Source organism: Apaloderma vittatum, unplaced genomic scaffold, assembly GCF_000703405.1.
Source record: "Apaloderma vittatum isolate BGI_N311 unplaced genomic scaffold, ASM70340v1 scaffold23931, whole genome shotgun sequence".
Taxonomy (NCBI): domain Eukaryota; kingdom Metazoa; phylum Chordata; class Aves; order Trogoniformes; family Trogonidae; genus Apaloderma; species Apaloderma vittatum.
Window position 1 is genome coordinate 24,428 of NW_009697721.1, and position 18,631 is coordinate 43,058.

The following is an 18,631-nucleotide window of genomic DNA, read 5'->3' on the forward strand; positions in this document are numbered from 1 at the left end:
TCCGTGGGTGCCCCGGGAGCCGGGTGGGTGCTGCTGTGCGAGGGGTGCTGAGCTGAGAGCCGGCGGCTGGTGTTGCTCCCGGCTCCGGCTGGTGGAAGGTTACCACAGACCTTTATTTTCTTATTTTTCCCCTCCAGACATGGACTTTGCTGCCGTGTGAGAGGGGCTCCTGTCCCTGCCCGTGCGTTGGCCTCCTGCCTGCACTCAGCAGAGGCTCGCTCCCCCTCCCCGCCACCCCCTTGGGTGCAAGGTTTTTAGGGGCAGGACAGCGACGCGCTTGTGAGTCATTGCAGCAACACACACGGATGATTTTTATACTCTCTTTTAAGTAGGTAGCTGCCCCAGGACCAGTCAGAATCTGTTTCAAATGCAATGGAAATAGAGTTCTTGTTTTAATTACAAATGGATCTGCACTAAGTAAAAATAATCACACTTCTGCTTGTAACATTGGGTAGGGAACTACGTTGCAAGTTAAAAAAAAAACAACCCCATTTTGCTGTGGCTATGGTACATCGTCCAAGACCACGTGTGCGATTAGGAATACTTTTACAAAAAGTTTTGTGGAGTTTTTTTGTCATTTGTTTTGTGCGTAATTTTTTTTTTTTAAGTATTTGGAGCAAAGAGCCCAAAGCTGTATTTTACCTCAAGAAAAAGGCTGCAACGCCCGTGTAAGTAGCTGGAAGTAAGTACACCAGCACCGGTGCCTTTTACACTCAGGCCCTCTGGCAGGGACCTGGAAGACAAAAGCAATATTCCCATTTATAATTGCAATATTTGTTATTTTTAAGTAGTGGAACAGTGCTGTGGCCGCTTATCTTAATCAAACTGTTAAAAAAGCCCCACCAAAACCACCCCCAATAAATCTAAATGGTTACAGCAAAACACAAATGTTGTATTATCCTTTTAAACTAGCGTAGTGTGCCGATTACCTCTGATTAAAATAGAGTATGCAGATCTGGGGGGTGTTTCTTTTTTATAGTGTATTTATTATAAAGACATGAGACTGGAATTTGTACCTCAACTGATGCATCTCATGATTTAATATATTCTGAACTTGATGCTCTTGCTACGAAACACTCACTTTTAGTACAAATAAATACTCGTACATGCGACTGACTCTCACTTAATTTAATTGGCGGAGAAATTACAACCACGTGGTCGGTTTGGGGCTGTAGCAGCAGGGACGCCCGCCCAGGGTCGCAGGTTTCCCTTCAGAAACCTCAACTCTTTTATGCTCTCTGGGCTGTGTCGCGTCGAACGTGTCACAGCTAACAAGCGTCACAACGGCACTGTCCTCTGTTGCCCTGCGGAACCAGCACTTAAAACACCTTCCAGCTGCTAAAACCTTGGAGAAACGGCACGATGCTGCATCCCTTGGTCTAGGGTCAGCGGAGTAGAGGCCTTTACAGCACGCAAACGTGGATGCGCCAGTGAAGGCTACAGAAAACAGCTCGACAGAAAAACAGAGTGAGCAAACAAACACATTTATTTTCCTGTTACTTAAGCCTACTCCAAAAGGTTGTGTTTGCGCTGCAGTATTGCACTGGTGAGATGAGCTGCTTTACAGCCTGGGGACAATTTGGGCAGGGTCTGTGCTGCACACGCTGTCTAGCAATGACTGCTGGGGCTGAGCAGGCCCTAACCATAGCGTTTGCCTGCTGGGAATGTCTCTGCCGCTTCCTGCCGGAGGACTCGACCTTGAAACCCCAAGAACGACCCGTTTCCTGTGAAACTTTGCGTTACTACACGGAACTTAGCGCTAGAGCCCGGCTCGGCCTCAGCCCACGCCTGTGAAAAGCTGCTCAGTTGGAGCAACTGATCCTAGAGCCGCAGGAGGGAGGGTTAGGCTTGGCCCCGGCTCTAAGGAGAGGCAGGAGCAAGTGGTGAGAAGCCTGGACCAAACCACAGGAGACGTGGAATTAAAGCATCCACGTTCCTGCAGGACAAGCAGCGCTCGCTGCAAGCTGCCAGGAGGGTCCAAATTGTCGAAACAAGGCGGGCGGCAAAGTCCTCGGCAATTATGCTCCAGCTGCAGGAACTGTCCTCGGGGGCAGTTAAAAATAACGCCTTGCACCTCCTCACACCAGTCCCTTGAGCCTGCGGAGACACGTTACGGGCAAAAGCAAGATCCAGCCAGCAGAGGAACAGGCAGGTTTTTAAGAAACACATGAGAAGGAGTGACTAGAGGATGCGCCCAGCCTCTGCGAGCAGTTAAGGCTTTGTCCCTTTGACATCTACACTTGCTTAAGGAAACACTTTACGCTCGCTCTGTTAAAACCAATTAAGACAGCCTGCGTCCGTCAGCTGCCCGCACTACACCTTGACTAAGCGGCAAGCACCCTGGAAAAGGAAGCACAGGCCATGTTACTGCAACAGCCTGGGCTTTCCCAGGTGCGACAGCTCCCGAGAGGGCTGGCAGAACCTCAGCATCAGAGCAGGCACTGAAACAAACTGGAGAAGTTCACCTGGCACAGGCGTAACTCAGACCTGAGAGCCCAGCTGCCAGGAAGGAGCACTCTCTGCACATTTAATTTTAAGGCTGGTCCTTGAACTCGGGCTCTCCCAGAGCTGGCACTGGCTGACATCACAGCTCTGCCCTGTCGCTAAGGATGTGACCTGTGGGATTAGCACTGCATATCCCAGACCTCTTGGCTTTCCACAACCCGGTATTTCACAGACTGGCCCAGGCTGGAAGGGACCTGACAGATCATTTCATCCAACCTCCCTGTCGTGGGCGGGGATGCCACCTCTTGACTAGATATCAAAAAGCAAAGTAATTAGTTTAAAAAAAAAGCTCAAACATCTTTGGTACCTAAGGAGATTAAATTGGGTCGAACTAAGACCTACTCCAGTGCACGGCCCGTGTGCTGGACAAAGGGGGAGCAGGGAGAAAGCTGCGCTTAGTGCCAGGGGTCGTCACCGGCTGATGCTGGACAACAGCTCATTGGGGCTGGTTTTGTTTTACTTTACAGCGCCTTTCATTTTACATCCTTCTCTTGCTTTCAGTGCTCACCTGCCCTCGAGAGCTTGCGGCACTGTGACACAGCACACCCCCCCGCCGGGCGTCGGAACAATTCCGATTACTTATTTGTGTTCGATAGCGCAGAATTCATAATAAAAAGAAAAATCAAGCTGTTGAAAACCTACTGACAGCAACTTTACCAAAACGACTTTTGCCAGTTACATTTTTTAACCCTTTGCCTCTATCACAACAAAACATTACGTGACTTCGCTCCAACTGTTACCAGCGAGTACAGCAGAACGAGCTAAATCACTTTTCTAAACCCAACATCCATTCCCTTCTCTTGGATTTTGCGGATTGGAGTACGTGACAGCACAAAACTTCACAGGACATCCCCTTCCGCTTCATGGTGGGATGCCACAGCACAGCAGCGGGGCCTCCAGAGGAGATTAAAATAGCAGCGAGCCCTCGTTACAGCGCACAGTAGATCAGAAAGCCACGATTTCAGAGAGCTTATAATATGTGGGGCTTCATGAAAGACCCGTTGAGATTCTACACTAATTACTCGCATCAAGGGAAAAACAAAAATAAAACGAGCATTCATTTTTAAAGCCTCAAAAAGCAGAACTCGTACAAAATTAAAAGTATTCAAGCATTTTCACAGTAGTTTTACTCTCTTTACTAAATGGCACCAGATTTCAAGTGGTCATATGAAAGAAAAATCAGTAACATTTCAAATTTTGCCTGGAAGTGATGCTAGAAGCAGAATGTCGATCCTTGTATTTGCTGCTAAAAGGAACAAGTAAGTGTGAGTTGAGTATCGACAAATCTTTTAATCTATACATCTGCTGATTTGGTTCGATTCTGCAAGTAGAAAAGATTTTCCATACTCAAGTTATCTACAGATTACGTCTATATATATATATAAAAAAAAATAATGTGTGGATATATACATTTAATACATACACACACGCTCACACATATATACACAAACCGGCAACAGATCAACCTCCCATCGCCGGCGGCGACTCGCCGAACCCCCGCGCCACGTCAGAACCTGCTTTAAGGCTACGCCGCGCGTAGATCGCTTTGGGGACAAGACACAGGCAGCTGCTCTTGGTCTGGGCTGTAATTGTTCCACTTCAGATCGACTGTTCCGCTTCTAGTTGTGCACAACGAAGTTTCCAAGACAGAATTTGCTGTATAAAAACGATTCCAGAAACAAAACCTCCCTTAATTCAAGGAACATCCCGGCTCCCACCCCCCCGATGCCGTTTTTGCTAACTGATTACAGAGGTCAGAAAACTAAATCACGTCAGAAACCGCAAACACACTCCCTTCTCTTAATCAAAAGCGAGGCCCGACAGCGCGTCCTGTAGCGCGGCGTCCTGCAGCGTGGCGTCCTGCAGCGTGGCGTACTTCGATCTCCTCATCTTCTCAATCGCCCTGTGGAGATCCTGCTGCTGCACGGGACGGATTTCATCTTCGTCACGGCTTTGGAAGACGGAGAGAAAAAGAAAAAAAGAAAGCAAGGTAAGGATAGAGGAGCTGCGTCACAGCGATTCAATGAGAAGTAAGCCTGGAGAAGAGCAGCCCTGACGTGGAGCCAGCGCCGCGGTGGAAAGACACCCCCGTCCACACACGTGTTACGTGCTCAGAATGAATAAAAGTAACTTATTGATAGGGGTATTTTTGCAATTTGTCAAGGAGAACTCCTGCTTTCTCTGAGCCATAGCAAGGTTTCCTAAACCTCTACAAATAGGCGATTCGAGTCAGAAAAAGCAAATAATGTAGCACCAAGAGCATTCACAATCGCTGTTCAGCGATCGCGACAGACAGAATAAAAGGCACGTACGTCTCTTCTTCGCAGGCAGAATTAACATATTCCCTGACACAGAGGAGGGCAGCATCCCGGCACATCTCTTTCAGATCACTGCCTGAGAAGCCGTCGGTCTCTTTAGCAACTTGTAGGAGATCAACTCGCCTGTCCACCTGCCAAAAAACCAAAACGTCGGAGCGTGAAAACTCTCGTTTACTTTGTTCACCGAGGACAAGGAACAGTCGCCTCCAAGTATTTTTACCTAGGAAGATTGTTTTCAGTCTTTTCTTTGAGAGCTAAAAGACAATTATTTTATTAATTTACCCTTTGAACTCCCCAAGTAGTTCATTACATGAAATGAAAATGATTAAAAACAACAAAAGCAGGGATCTGAAAGCAGAGCATCGTTCTGTTACTGACAAAGCTCCCGTGTGGTTTTGGAAGCCTGCTGGGTGGCAAAAACTGGATCACAGGAATAATGGCCCAGTTTCCCAAATGCCCTCAAATTCCCAGCAACGGTGCAGCTATTTTTTGAGGTAAAGGGCTCGGTCAGACCCTTTGTGCATCTTTTTTACCTACCCAACCACGAGCACTGCCTACCCAACTGGTCTCCTTCCACAGCCGCAGCCCATTTTTTATACTTTATTTGAAAGAGTGCGTTTTGTTTTTGTACGCACTGGCCACTAACACGGTGAGGCTGGAAAAAGCTTCCGTCACGCTTACGTTCCGCTGTTGCCACTTTTCAGCGCGGAGCAAGAACTTCAAACGCAGTCGTTGGCCACCTCAGCAGCTCAGTTACTGAACAACTGCTCCTGCTTTATACAACCACAAAACAGGGGACTCGGAGGCAAAATAATGTCTTAAGTCCGCACGCCTGAACTCTTTGCAGCCAAGGCCCCGTATTTATTCAGCAAGCTTGCAGAACCGCTGACGACAGCCCCTTCTGGCACCTTTTCCGCTACATCGGTATTTTATTGCCAAAAAGGTAAAGCCAAACCAGCCCTAATGAAAGGCTGAGATTACGGGATAACTTCTAAGAGGAAAACTACTCTGTAGTGATGAAGGCAAAGCCACAGGTGTAACCCCTGCTGCTCCCAGCTACCCCCTCAACCTCTGCTTTCCCCAGGAGAACCCAATACCACACCGACATCCGTTCAAATTCCTTGAAGGACAAGGGTTAGAGCGATACTGTCCTGCCGGCTCCTATCTTGAGCTTGTACGCGAGCCCCAGCTCCCTGACCTACAACAACGGCGCACAGTTTGGGTCTGGAGCAAGCCACCTGCCTCCTCGAGCATGGAAATGAAGGCAAAGGAGGCAGCTGGCTTACACCAAAGTGCCTCCCGCAGACACTACAGCCTGGCTCTCTAGAAGGGTTTCGCTTCAACGCGTGATCCTGCGCACAAAGAGCGAAGCCATTAGCGGTCCGCTGCGGCTCTGCAACGCGTTCGCGCAGCGTGGGGCTGAAGGCCGTCAAGAACTGAACGCAGCAGCACAGCCGGCTAAGAATAATCACAGCATCACAGAACGTGAGGGGTTGGAAGGGACCTCTGAAGATCATCCAGTCCAACCTTCATCCCAGCACACCCAACCACTACACCACAGCCTCAAGTGCCAGATCTACTTTGTTTTTAAACACCTCCAGGGTTGGTGACTCCACCACCTCCCTGGGCAGCCTGTTCCAGTGCCTCACCACTCGTTCAGGAAAGAACTTCCTCCGAATATCCAATCTAAACTTACCCTGACGCAACTTGAGGCCATTTCCCCTTGTCCTGTCATTAGTAATTAGAGAGAAGAGACCAGCACCAGCCTCACTACAGCCTCCTTTTAGGTAGTTGTAGAGGGCAATAAGGTCTCCTCTCAGCCTCCTCTTCTCCAGACTAAACAAACCCAGTTCCCTCAGCTGCTCTTCACAGGTCATGTTTTCCAGACCTCTCACAAGCCTTGTTGCCCTTCTCTGCACCCGCTCCAGCACCTCCATGTCCTTCTTGTGCTGTGGTGACCAAAACTAAAAAGAGGAGAATAAGGAGAAGAGGAGCATAATAATAATAAGGAGAATAAGGAGAAGAGGAGCCTGCTGCGTAGCAGGTACTAGCAAGGATTTCCCTCCAGGCGAGAAAGAAGGAACAGGATTTGAAGTCAGGCCAAGGACGACAGAGGGCATGACTACACTTGTCATCTGGAACTCGGCCAGGAAGTTTGCCACCCTGGAGGAAAATAAGCTGGGCTTGAGAGATCCAGTTCCTCCTACGGGATAACCAAACGCAGGCCCATTGCCCTCTTGTGCATTATTTGTGCTGATTCGCAATTTGTGATTCGCTGGGCATGTGCTTGACCCGCCTCGTGTTCTCCCTGGTCCGTATTCAGGACCCAATTCGGGTTTCTGATAAAAGCCCTAAGACCGAGGTGCTGCAGCAACCAGGCCCAGGTTCCGGGGCAAAGGAGTCAGAGTCGACTCGCGTGCAAGGGCTGGGCCGCTGCAGACACTCCGGCAGCCTGTACAAACGTCTCGTACTTGGCACATCTCCCCCACAGCTCTCGGAAAGAAATCCAAGTCTGAAATCACCACTTGCCACAAACGTTGTAGTTTGTTGGAGCTTTTCTGCAAATAGGCCAGTTCTTCGATTCCTTTGGCATTTATCTGCTCTGTTTTCCCATCTCTGTCTAGTATTTAGTGGGAAACCTACATTCTAGTCGTATACAAGCAATCAAAAATTACCATCGGCAGAGTAACCTCCTCCCAGTATCTCAGCCATTCGCCACGAGGAGCTGTGATTTTTAGGCCTCTTGAAAAACGTTCAGTCGGTTTTTACTAACAAATGGTATTTTTGGGGGGCTTGATCCACTAAACTGTACAGTTAGAAAACAATTCAGTATCTCTTCTCCCTCCTTCCTGTCTCGAGATTTTTTTTCACCGATCAAAGCGATTTCCAAACATGGTTCACCTTCAGCATCTTTAGAGAGATCCATACATTAGCTTGTTACATGATGCAAAAAGAGAGACAGAGAAATTAAGTCATTTTTCTCTGAGACGGCAATTCACCACAAAATCCAAGACCGCTGCTCCGACTGAGGTGCACACTTAAGCCAGGAGGCAACTCTACTGCTTTAATTCAACGCCACAGCTAAAACCACGAAAGATTCCTAAGTTATCATCAGAAATACCCTGTTAGATAATTTCTACTTTCCTCCAAGACAGTCACTTAGGAAATATGTTGTCCACAACTCCAGAGCTGGCACTCGTGACAATGGGAAAACAGCAAATTAACCACAGAAAGAAATCTACTTACATTTTCGTTTTTCAAAATTAGCTTCAAGATAGCTTCTCTTTGCTTCAGAGCCTTAAACAGAAGAGACTGAAGTTACTAGAGTACAAAAATAAACACATTTAACATCTATCTCCGTTTTGCACCGCTTTTAATCACGGTGCGGCGACACGAGCTGATCCCTCGAATGAGAGTAAGGAAACCGATCCGATGGGAAACCACTCAGCAGAATGAGATCCGGGGTTCTCTGGCTCCGGGAGCACCTGAAACGGAACATTTGAGCTCATATATTCACACGCGCTACAGGGAAAGGGCTCACATTTGGTCCTGCTTTGCCCTAAATGAAAGCAGCTGTCTCCTAAGCTTTCCCATCGCCTTTAACGGAGGGCAGACTTCAAGAAATTGCTGCATCAGAGGAAGAAGATAAACTGCTTTTAAAAAAAAATAAATAATTCTACAGATGATGCTTGGTAAATTTTAAACAAGATAAATCACAGGTTACTGAAAGGAACAGTTAAGTCCTGAGCATATCCTTAACAGCAGAGAGACTCTGTTTTGTGTCTCCTCAAACCAAACTTATCCTAAATTCACTTTTGGTCTTAAAAAGGGAAAAAAAAAACCTACCCCAGCTTAACAGTTGATACCTTGTCTCAAAAAAAATAACTCTTCCATTTCCATCTGCTTTGCAAATAATTCCTTAGGAGTAATTTTTAGGCTTTTTAATCTCATACCACCTGTCATACCACCTGTGCACACTTCTGATCCACATAAATTATATTGGCCCTCAAAAAAAAGAGTTGTAGCCAATGTTTGTTGTAGCCCTTGTGTCTTGTTCTTGTCTATGGTACCTGTTCACGATGTGGCTGTAGTGGGGTCTGGAAAAATGAGCTGCTTGTGCCCTAAGTGACCTCTTCTGCTGTGATTCTGATCCTGGGAGAGGGAGCCAAGCACTGTGACATTCAGAGGTATTGCTACCTGTAGATAATTCGCCCTTCTCACACCGCGTCTGGAGAGAAAGACATGAAAAAGCGCTAAAATACACGTCCTTGCCCCTTACTAATTCAAGGAAAACTTGGAACGTGATTAAGGTGCTTGAAAACCCTAGGAGCAGGCATCCCAGAAAAGCAGTCGTTGGGTTACAAATGTTTTGTTTCAAGAAGTATCCACCCACAGGGAGTGAAAGCCAGTTCAAACAAGATGGGTCTGGGAACACGACTGCTCTCTTGCACAATCCGTAAGAGTTCTGCTCCTCCAGCTCCGTCTCTAAGCTTCTGCAAAAAAATCAATAACGAAGGAAATGGCTGTAGCCACAAGGGAACACTGACACCACAACCAGCGGGACAAAAACCTCTTGTCCTATCAGTAGGTGTTCAAAGGGGACTAAAAGGATGGCAATAGGGAAATTTCCAGTAAGGGGAACCTTGTGAGAGTTGGCATAATTGATCAAGACCTTAATTACCGCCTGTCTGGCGTACATCGTAAGTGGAATAAAAACAGTTTTCCAGACTGCTCGCCGTGCCCGACGGTGGAAAGGCTTGAGAAGAATGTAGGCTTTGGTATGCAGGCTTCATTCCCTCTCCTGGAAAACTAAATACTGTCTATCAAGAAGGTATAAAAGGTTGTCAAGTGTGTACCTGCCTCTTAACACTACCCCTCCCCCTTCCATAGGCAAGTGTGTGCAGTCGTTTTTGTGCTTTTTGTGGTTGTTTTCAAAATAAAACCAAGATCTTTCCAGACTGCAGCAAGCATCTAAGCCACTCCGGTCTTAGAGATGAAAAAAAAAGGGTGGGAAGCTCTCAGAGCAAATGATGTTTTTTGAGATAGAAGATGCAAAAAACCAAGATTTCTGTGTGAAACAGCACCTTAAAAAGCCAAGCTGCTAAAAAAAATAAAACCAGATCAAAATACAAGAGTATTTCTTTGGGAAAAAAAACCAAAACCCAACCAGATATGTGCGTTTCCTGGCTGGTAAAGCACCTGCCTGTAACCCAGCTACTAGGCACCCAGTTCAGGCAAAGCTGACTTACAGGTTGGTTGATGTGAAACCGGGTCGGCATTCTTCTCATGATCGCAGAGTCAAGATCCTGAGGACGGTTGGTGGCTCCCATCACTATGACCTGCGTACGCCGACAGAAAAAACGAGTCAGCCTGAAACTAGCTTTTGAAAACCCTGCCGTATTGGGGTTTCGAAACCAAACATGTGACTCTTCCACGTTTTATCAATAGCATCGATGTTTAAAGATGTTACATAAGGTTTCTTGGTACTGATTTCATCAACTGGATTTAAACAGGCAGCTTAAGAGATCATCGGTACCACAGAGTGCCACCTGGGCGGAGATTTTTACATTAGGCTGAAGCCTTCTGAGCCAAATTTGGAAGTTCAAACTCTACGCAGTAACCCAGAACTTCTGCTTCCAAGTCTTGGCAATGTCTCTTTAGTTCCTAGCAGGCTGGAAGGAACTCGAAAGGAGATATTTTGGTAAGGTATTAGAAAAGGTGGCATTCTGGTTGGAAAAAAAAAAAAAAGGCTCCAGTTCACCAGGACAACCAAACTGGCAGCTTTTGTGGGCACTAAAAGGGCATTTCTTTTCTTTTGAAACATTAAAAAAAGCATTAAAAGTCAGTAATAACCTACGTGCACTGGCACACTGCAACAGCCGCGTGTGAGAGGCGCCCGAGCCAAGTCCAACACAAGGAGAGAATTTACCTCACTCGACTGCGTTCCGCTAATTAGCTGAAGAACAAATTTACTTCCCATTCACATCAGCCTTGTTTTCACATTTGTTATTGTAAGTTATGTACATTGTAAATGTCCAGTCACGAAAGTGAAAAATGTCAGGGGAATTAATCTCCCATCAATGCCCTTTCCTGACGTGCTCCTGGTCTTTTGTCCGGGGTCACTGTTGCGCAGCCAGCCCTGGCAGCTCCTGCCAGGCTGGGTGGCCCGTGCCGGAGCAGAGTCACCCTGCCACCTAGAGGCTTCCTTACACAAGCGGCAAATTGCAAACAGCCCCATTTTTCACCATTTTTCCCTTCTAGAAAGCGTTAGGCTCGGGTCTGGCCGAAGCATCGCTGAGCCTCAAGCCCGACTGTTGGACCCAGCACCCAAAGCGTCGTTCTCTCTGTCAAGCCTTCCCCAAACGGGCTTTGTCTGCAGGTTCTTTAAACGTGGGACCCTCTCCCGGGGCACAAATGTGAGCCTTCCAGATGCGAACGGTGCCTTCCAGCAGCACAGCTCTGTTTTCCAGGCACAGTGCCCCGAGTTCCTGCCAGGCTCCAGGCTACATCCTTGGCAGGTTTAGCCCCAAGCTCAACATGCTTTTCTGGTGCAATCAACACGGGAACAAATAACATTCCTCACGATGCTTATTTACAATTTCCTCCTAGCGCTTGGAATTTTTGCTACCGTAAGGAAAGCCAAACGTAATCCTTACTCAAAGGAAAATGTGTTTGGCGAGATGCAGGCAAGCAACCCAAAGTAAACACCTGCCATTAACAAAAGAGCCCTGCGAGCTGGCTGTCCAAACCTGAGACGATGCAAAATGTCAAAAAACAGAGCTTGAAGAACCCTCCCTGGATCGCGACGACATCTCAGGGAGGAGCCCAAAAGGCCGTATTGAAGTAAAACCCTGCTGAAAAAATCCCAGAAACCTGAATCAGACCCTTGCAGAGTCTCCGGTCTGCGTTTTCCTTTGGTGGCTCCCTGCTCTGCAGAGATGTACAGCTGAGCAAGAGGGACTTGTAAACCCACAGGTTGTCTTTTGACTTGCTCCGAGAAGGTGTCAGTACGTTGGGAAAGGAGATAATGCATTCAACACTCGGAGAAACGTGTGCTTGCGAGATGGTGTTAGCTTCCGGTTAAGTGTTCCTACCACTGGCCTCTTACTAATGGTTAAGCAAACACTCTAAAGCTCCTCGGTATATACATGCACTGTGTTCTAAGCTGTTTTTAAAAAAATCAACTGGAAAAAAAAGTCTTTAGCACAAGCTTGAGAGAGAAGCAGAAGCAGCTTTTACAAAAAGAAAGAACTAATGAAGGTCAGAGCATGGAACCCATTCTTTAAAAAGAATTTTAAAATTGGAGAATCAACATCCCCTTTAAAGGCCTTAAAAAGCTAACGGTTCAGAAACACACCAAGCAGGCTTTTGTCTATGCTACATTCAAGCCATTTATTTCCTAAATGTTTCTCGATTGTCTGGTTTTACAGCATGAGCAGCTTTTTGTATTTCTTTTTCCTCTCCTAAATACAATACTTCTGTTGACATTATGGGATGGGGACAGAGGCGTACAGGAATAATGGGATGGAAGCACAACTCCATTTAATAGAATTTGAGTTTTGATAGCATCAACTTCTCTACCTTTTCAAATTAACTCCAGTATCTAGTGCTCCTATACTGCTTTTCTGGGAACCACTCAACTCGGATGAGTACTCAGATCTTTCAATACCTCTCCTGAAATCAACTATTCACTCCACCTGAAGAAAACGCCATTGACAAAATGTTTTGAAAAACAGTTTAAAAACTCCCAAATTCTGGCTGCTCAAATTATACAGCTATCTATTTTAAGACTTAATAACTCGTTCCCATCATAGAGTAGCAGCTGTTACCTGGCAGTTGTAGTCAGTGTCCAGTCCGTCCCACAGACTCATGAACTGAGCTTTCATCATCGCTGTAGCTTCGTGGTCAGAACTCGATCGACTTCGTAAGAAGGAATCTGTATTAAAGGATTCAGCAGAGCAGTTTACTTCCAGCCCCGCCGTCGAATCCACACTATGTGATTTCTCCTGTGCTATTCCCTGCGCTATCATGCTTTTTCAACCAAACAAAAACTATTTCTTACGATGAGGAACAGGAAAGTGGAATCTCACCTTATTTTTAAGCACTTCTTTTAAAGTCCACTACCCAAGTACGTACCTATCACATGAGACTGTCCCAAAATCTTGTACTCCAAATTTTCACTTTCCTGAATTCACAGAAAGTGTAACTTTCACCTTAACAGAAGCACTGAGAATCTGGCAAGCTAGAAACACCATAGCACCGGAGAACAGCAAGCTGCAGGGCCAGCGTCACTTAGGCTACACGCTTTGTTAGGCGGAGCTCTAACTCTGCTAGTGGTTGCCTAAAGAACTGCCAGCAGTTAGAAAAGCACCACATTTTTTTCACACCTCTTCACATGGATAAAAAGCATCTTAACAAGGTAACCCCTTCATAACGCTAACCTGTGGAAAGGGTAAAAGCTTTGTCCGCTTCTGCCAGCCGTACAGCTCGCCCTAAGAAGCGTCAGCGCTGTGAGACAACGAGCGATTTGGACTGAACTGCTCAAGTTCACGGGGACTTACAACGCTGCCCTGCTGCCTGCCGAGCCAAAATTCCCCCCCCGACTTCCTCAGCCTTATTAAACCGGTACTCCCGAGCTCTCCTCAACTCGTATTTTATTATCCATGACGTGCCCTCAGAGTAGCAGTGCTGAAGCGTGTTTGATGGTGCATTTCCTGAGGAAGAAGCTCCCTCGACAGAAGAGAAGCTTTCCTCATGAACCACCGCAGCCCAAACAAAACTAAGCAGCTATTTCTTCTAGTTGAAATTTCCTCCACTAACACGACGAAGTAACACTGTTTTTCCTAACACGCCATCATTACTTTACAATGCTATTTATTTTACTGAACCTTAATTATCACTCTTTTTAAAGGAAGACAGTAGATCAGTACACCCACCAACCTGAACCTACAGTTAAACATCACTCTACTATAGTTACTTAAAAAAAAAAAGATTTTTACCTATTTCGTCAATAAAAATGATGGACGGTTGGAGCTTTATAGCGAGGGAGAAGACAGCAGCAGCCAGTTTTTGAGACTCTCCGTACCATTTGTCTGTCAGCGTCGAAGGCTGGAGGTTGATAAATCGACAACCCGCTTCCTTGGCTGTCGCTTTGGCAATCAGCGTTTTGCCACAACCAGGAGGACCGTGGAGAAGCACTCCTGAAAAAGCAGCCGTGTGTTAACACTCTCCGGGCGCTTTACAAAAAAAAATACGCTTCGGTGCAACGGACTTGATAAGGCTTGTATTTTATCCAAAGTTTTAAAAAGTAAGAAACCAAGTTACACAGCGTTCCATCAAATCAAATACAGAGTTGTTTAAGACACCCTGATTATAAAATTAAAGGTGAGATTATAAAATTAAAGGTGAGATTATAAAATTAAAGGTGAGAATATTTAAAAACAAGTATGGTGAAATTGAAGGGAGACATTTGTCTGGAAGTGACTGTTTTATTACTACTACTAAAAAAGTTACAAAATCCCCTAAATCCTATTTATTTCCTGGAAGCATGTGATAGACTTTGATCATAGCCAGTCTCAGCCTTGCTAGTAAAACTTAGCACAGAGCCCGGGCAAAAAAAAAAAGGCAGAGGACAAACATTTTAAACAAATTGCCCACAATTAAATAGGACATCACATATTTTTAGCCTTGTCGTAGTGAAAAAAAAAAATCACATCAGTGTTTTTCTAGTGCAGTTGTAGAGAAAAAAATTTAAAGGAAGAAAAATTAGTCAAACAAGCCTGAAACACAGAGAATTATTCAGGGGCTTTTTTCCCCTCATTTTGTGACCGATGACCACGAATGTAATTACTCTGAAGCAACGACTTCCTATTAACGTGCAGTGCAAGCTACCCATAAAACCAGGGAGCCTGCCCTAAGCGGCAAGTCTGCTTTAAAAAGATAAATAAAAAAAATAACTTTTTCCTTCAGCTTATTAGATCATGTCATTAAAGTAATTTTCCAGGCAGTTTCGAATTGTGACTTAAGCAGAACACAGTCTGGAAAAACTAAACCAGTGACAAAAGTGCTTCATCTTCCGTCACTTCGGACATGGAACTGAGATGGTCGCAGGTACAGACAGTTCGTTTTCGGAGAATTTTCAGAAGACATCGGAGCAGCGAAGATAAATTTTGGCATTCTGTCCAACATTTCAGGTTCAAATTCTGCTTGTTTGCAGTAACACACAGGAAATATATCTGTAAGCATTCCCGCGCAGATCATCCAACTTCTGCTTCGCTGCCGGAAAGTTCATTTGTCACCTGCCTGTTTCCTTACTGCCTCAGTACCCTGCAACTCAACTCCAGAGAAAATCGAGGCATCTCCAGAAGAAAAATGACACCTCTGTCTCTCTGAATGACTGGAATTTCTAGGACTAGAACAGAGACATGTCCGCAAGGTTAGCTTACGTCTCACGTGACTTCTGTTTCTAGACGCTGCAGAAATATTAACTAAGTGTACAAAGCTGCGGAGCAGAGTCATAGCTCACCTCTGCCAAAGGAAAACATGAGGAATAAGGAGGGAAAAAAAATAAAAATCAACGGTTTAGACAGTTAAAAATGCTGGCTACATAGATCAGTGCACCAAAATATAACGTCAATAACTGAAAAGCAATTATCGCTTGATTATTAAGATTAAACTTATTCACTGGAACTTGATTTCACAGCAAGAGAACACGAGAAATCTAGTTGTACTTTGGACTGGCAACGCTCTTTCTCTTTCCTTTCTGGCTAAATGTAAATAATTTTTTTTTTTATTTTTAATAACAACATCTAAATTCATAACATTTCTGTCCTACCTTTCGGTGGCTGTAAGAGCCTAGAATTCTCAAACAGATGTTTCTTCTTAATGGGCAAAATGACAGTGTCTTTCAAATCTGTAATAACATCATCTAAGCCTGCAATATCACTCCAGGTTACCTAATAGGGAGAAAACAGGATGAGAAACAATCATAATAGTCCCTGCCAACAAAAAATATCCACAAACTTAGAAGCAGCGCAAGGCCTTGAGAATAAAAAAGACAAGCGACCAAGAAAACTCTGCTCTTGACAACACGGTTTTAGTTTTCAGTTACGCAAATATTTCCTAGGTATTTCCATATATACACATATATAGCACGTAACGTAACGTGCAGTCAAAAAAATCAAGATCTTCCACGCCTGGAGTGTTTTTGCCAGAGAAACACGGAAAACAGTTGCTCACATGCATGCTAAGTGGGTCTACGAGATGCGCAGCAATGCTCATTTCGTACTCGGTAAGCTTGACGTTCTTCACTCCAATTTGCTTCATTAGTTTTTCAGCCTGAGGGAAACAAAAAACGCCAAGAAAATCAGAGGAGGAAACCAAACGCTTCATGCAAAAATTAAGTTTTTAAAGAACTGCTACTTGGAGTCTAAAAAGCTTCTCTCCGTAAGCCACGTCTAAAAAGAGGTTCATTTTTTCCAAGGTTCCATTATTTCCTAATGACTTCTTGTCACTTGAGTGCAACTCAGTCACATGTCTCAGTTCCCATCGAATGTCACCCCGGCCCTCCCTCAAATCCGCGCGTCATACGTGACGACCTGAGAAGCAGCAAAAATAAACATTAAAATGCGGGGTTTGCTGTTCAGAACAGGTCTGCACGGGTAACCTCGGCACAAAACCATTCCCATGATCTCGAGAGCAGTTTCCAAAGCTCATACAGTTATGTTACACTTTAAACAAGTCCATTAAGTCCCTACAAACTCTGCAGAGGATTCAGATGACGAGTCTGAAATTGTTGAGGTGTAATTGTGCTCTTACAAAAAGCATGCCCCCCCCAACCCCCGCAGCACTGTGCCGAGATTAATATATATTTAAGGGAAAAAAAAAAAAAACCCTCACAGAAGCCAGCAAATTTTTTTCTACATATTCAATATTTTCTTTTTCTCATTTTAAAAGGAAAAGTTACTCACCGTGTGAACACGCTTTCACAATTCAATTTCTCATTACGCTCCAGCCTGCAGCTAAGCCTGACATGCTTCTGAGATATTGTAACCTCTTATATAACAGCTGGCACGAGCGCAGATTGCGAAAGCTGATTTTTAAAGCGGGGCCAATTTTTTTCTGAACTGAAGTTTTCATGACAAAAGAAAAACCCACCCAAAACAGAACTTGCTTTCTCCAAACTGCTATTTGAAATCTGCGTCAGCCAGAAAACAACAACTACAAAAGAAAGTTGCAACATTTCGTTCAATACTTTTAGTTCTGAAATGCACCTAAATCTTTCCCCAGAGCACTAACCCCCGGGAATCCTTCTAATTCAACGTAAGGAACGGAGCTTTTCTCTTTCTTTCCTCCCCTTCCCAGGGCATTTTGACTGCTCCTGGAGGTGGGGAGAGAACAGAGGGAGAGGGACCAAGGGCAAGCTCTTCTTAGGAAGGCATCTGGACAGCAGTGTCCCTCTTTGTCATCATGACTACAGCCCCTGCCTCTGCCAGAGTTGCCAAAAAAGCAGCAGAGAATCAAGTTATTTCTGCTCAAGGTTTTAAAGAGTAACCAAGAGACTGATCAGAGTGCTATTTAACCCAACTGCTGCTTAGCAAAGTTGTCAGAAACAGCACCATGACCGCACACTTGCACATAATTAGAGACACTGCAGGTTGGTTGTTTTTTCAAACAGTTTTTTCACCACTTCAAGCTCGAAATTTTGACTTGTTATAAAACGTAAGCAGTGAAAATACAAACAGCCTAGATCCTGAGATTTACTAAAAAATAATTCTGGGTTTTTTGATTATTCCATATGCTTTGGTCGATTATTTCATTGGTTACTGCAATCCAGTTTTCGGTTAGCAGTTTAGTTAGTTCTCTGTGTGAATGGTAATGAACAAGGCAGCATTTCACAGAAATATTTATGAAGAAAATCTTACCTGTTTCTGAGCTTCTACTTTTTGCTTTCTGGTCGGATCGATGGCGTCGACCATCCATTTAATGGTAAAATACGTTACGGCACCAAATATGGTCAAACGAAAAATTAACCCGACCACTTCATTCCGGCTCAGGGGACGTGAAAACGCTTCGGCGTGGACCATTCTGTCTCTGAACACTAAAAAAAAAAGTGCAGGGAGGGGGCAGAAAGAAAGAAAATTAAAGCCAAGAAAACCTCTGCCTTATTTTTAAACACCGTTTTATAAAACCCGTTTCACACACACACGCAGCCGGCGTAAAGCTCACCGTGAAGTTGTAATGAAATACCTGAACAACAGTACAACCCCAATAAATAAAATGATCACAAATGAAAGATCACATAAAAGAAAAAGCTCAAAAGGCGCAGCGCTGAGTGCGAGACGGTTTCACTTCCACTTTCAGTCAGCAAAGAAACGGCAGCAACAATTCGAGATCTTGCTTCTTGACTGACTACGTGCAAAAAGGTCCCGATTTCATTCTTCCCTCAAGAAATCTGCGTTGCTTTCAGCTACATAATACCCTAAGTACATAAAAAAGACCACTTTATTCCAGTGCCAAGTTTACACTCCCATTAAGACCGGCGTTCTGTGACTGCTAAGAATGCTAAGTCATGGAGACAAAGATAACTACCTCATTTGAACAGGGAGTTCCTTTCCCTAAGAGGAAGTTTAAAGGAAAGGCACCCACCTGCCACATTAAGGAATGCTCAGCAACTTGTATTGGAATCAAACGAGGTTAAGAGCTGGAGCCTGCACCTAGCAGAATGTATTTCGAGTTATTAATATCCCTGGAAAAATGAAAACGCTGGATGTGGCACACAGCTCTCAAGGGAAAAGACTGGCTGGTGT

The 18,631-nt window shown here is 45.0% G+C and overlaps 1 protein-coding gene across 1 annotated transcript; it reads right to left on the minus strand.

The window, feature by feature from the left end:
- Positions 1 to 4,305: 4,305 nt before the first annotated feature.
- ATAD1 (ATPase family, AAA domain containing 1) lies at positions 4,306 to 17,911 on the minus strand. Its single transcript, XM_009877758.1, has 9 exons — positions 17,747 to 17,911; positions 16,062 to 16,160; positions 15,658 to 15,778; positions 13,823 to 14,023; positions 12,653 to 12,759; positions 10,073 to 10,162; positions 8,070 to 8,120; positions 4,818 to 4,954; positions 4,306 to 4,456 (listed from the first exon to the last, which is right to left on the minus strand). The coding sequence occupies exons 1-9, from the start codon at positions 17,906 to 17,908 to the stop codon at positions 4,306 to 4,308; spliced, it is 1,119 nt and encodes a 372-aa protein (XP_009876060.1). The 5' UTR covers positions 17,909 to 17,911.
- Between the last annotated feature and the right edge of the window lie 720 nt (positions 17,912 to 18,631).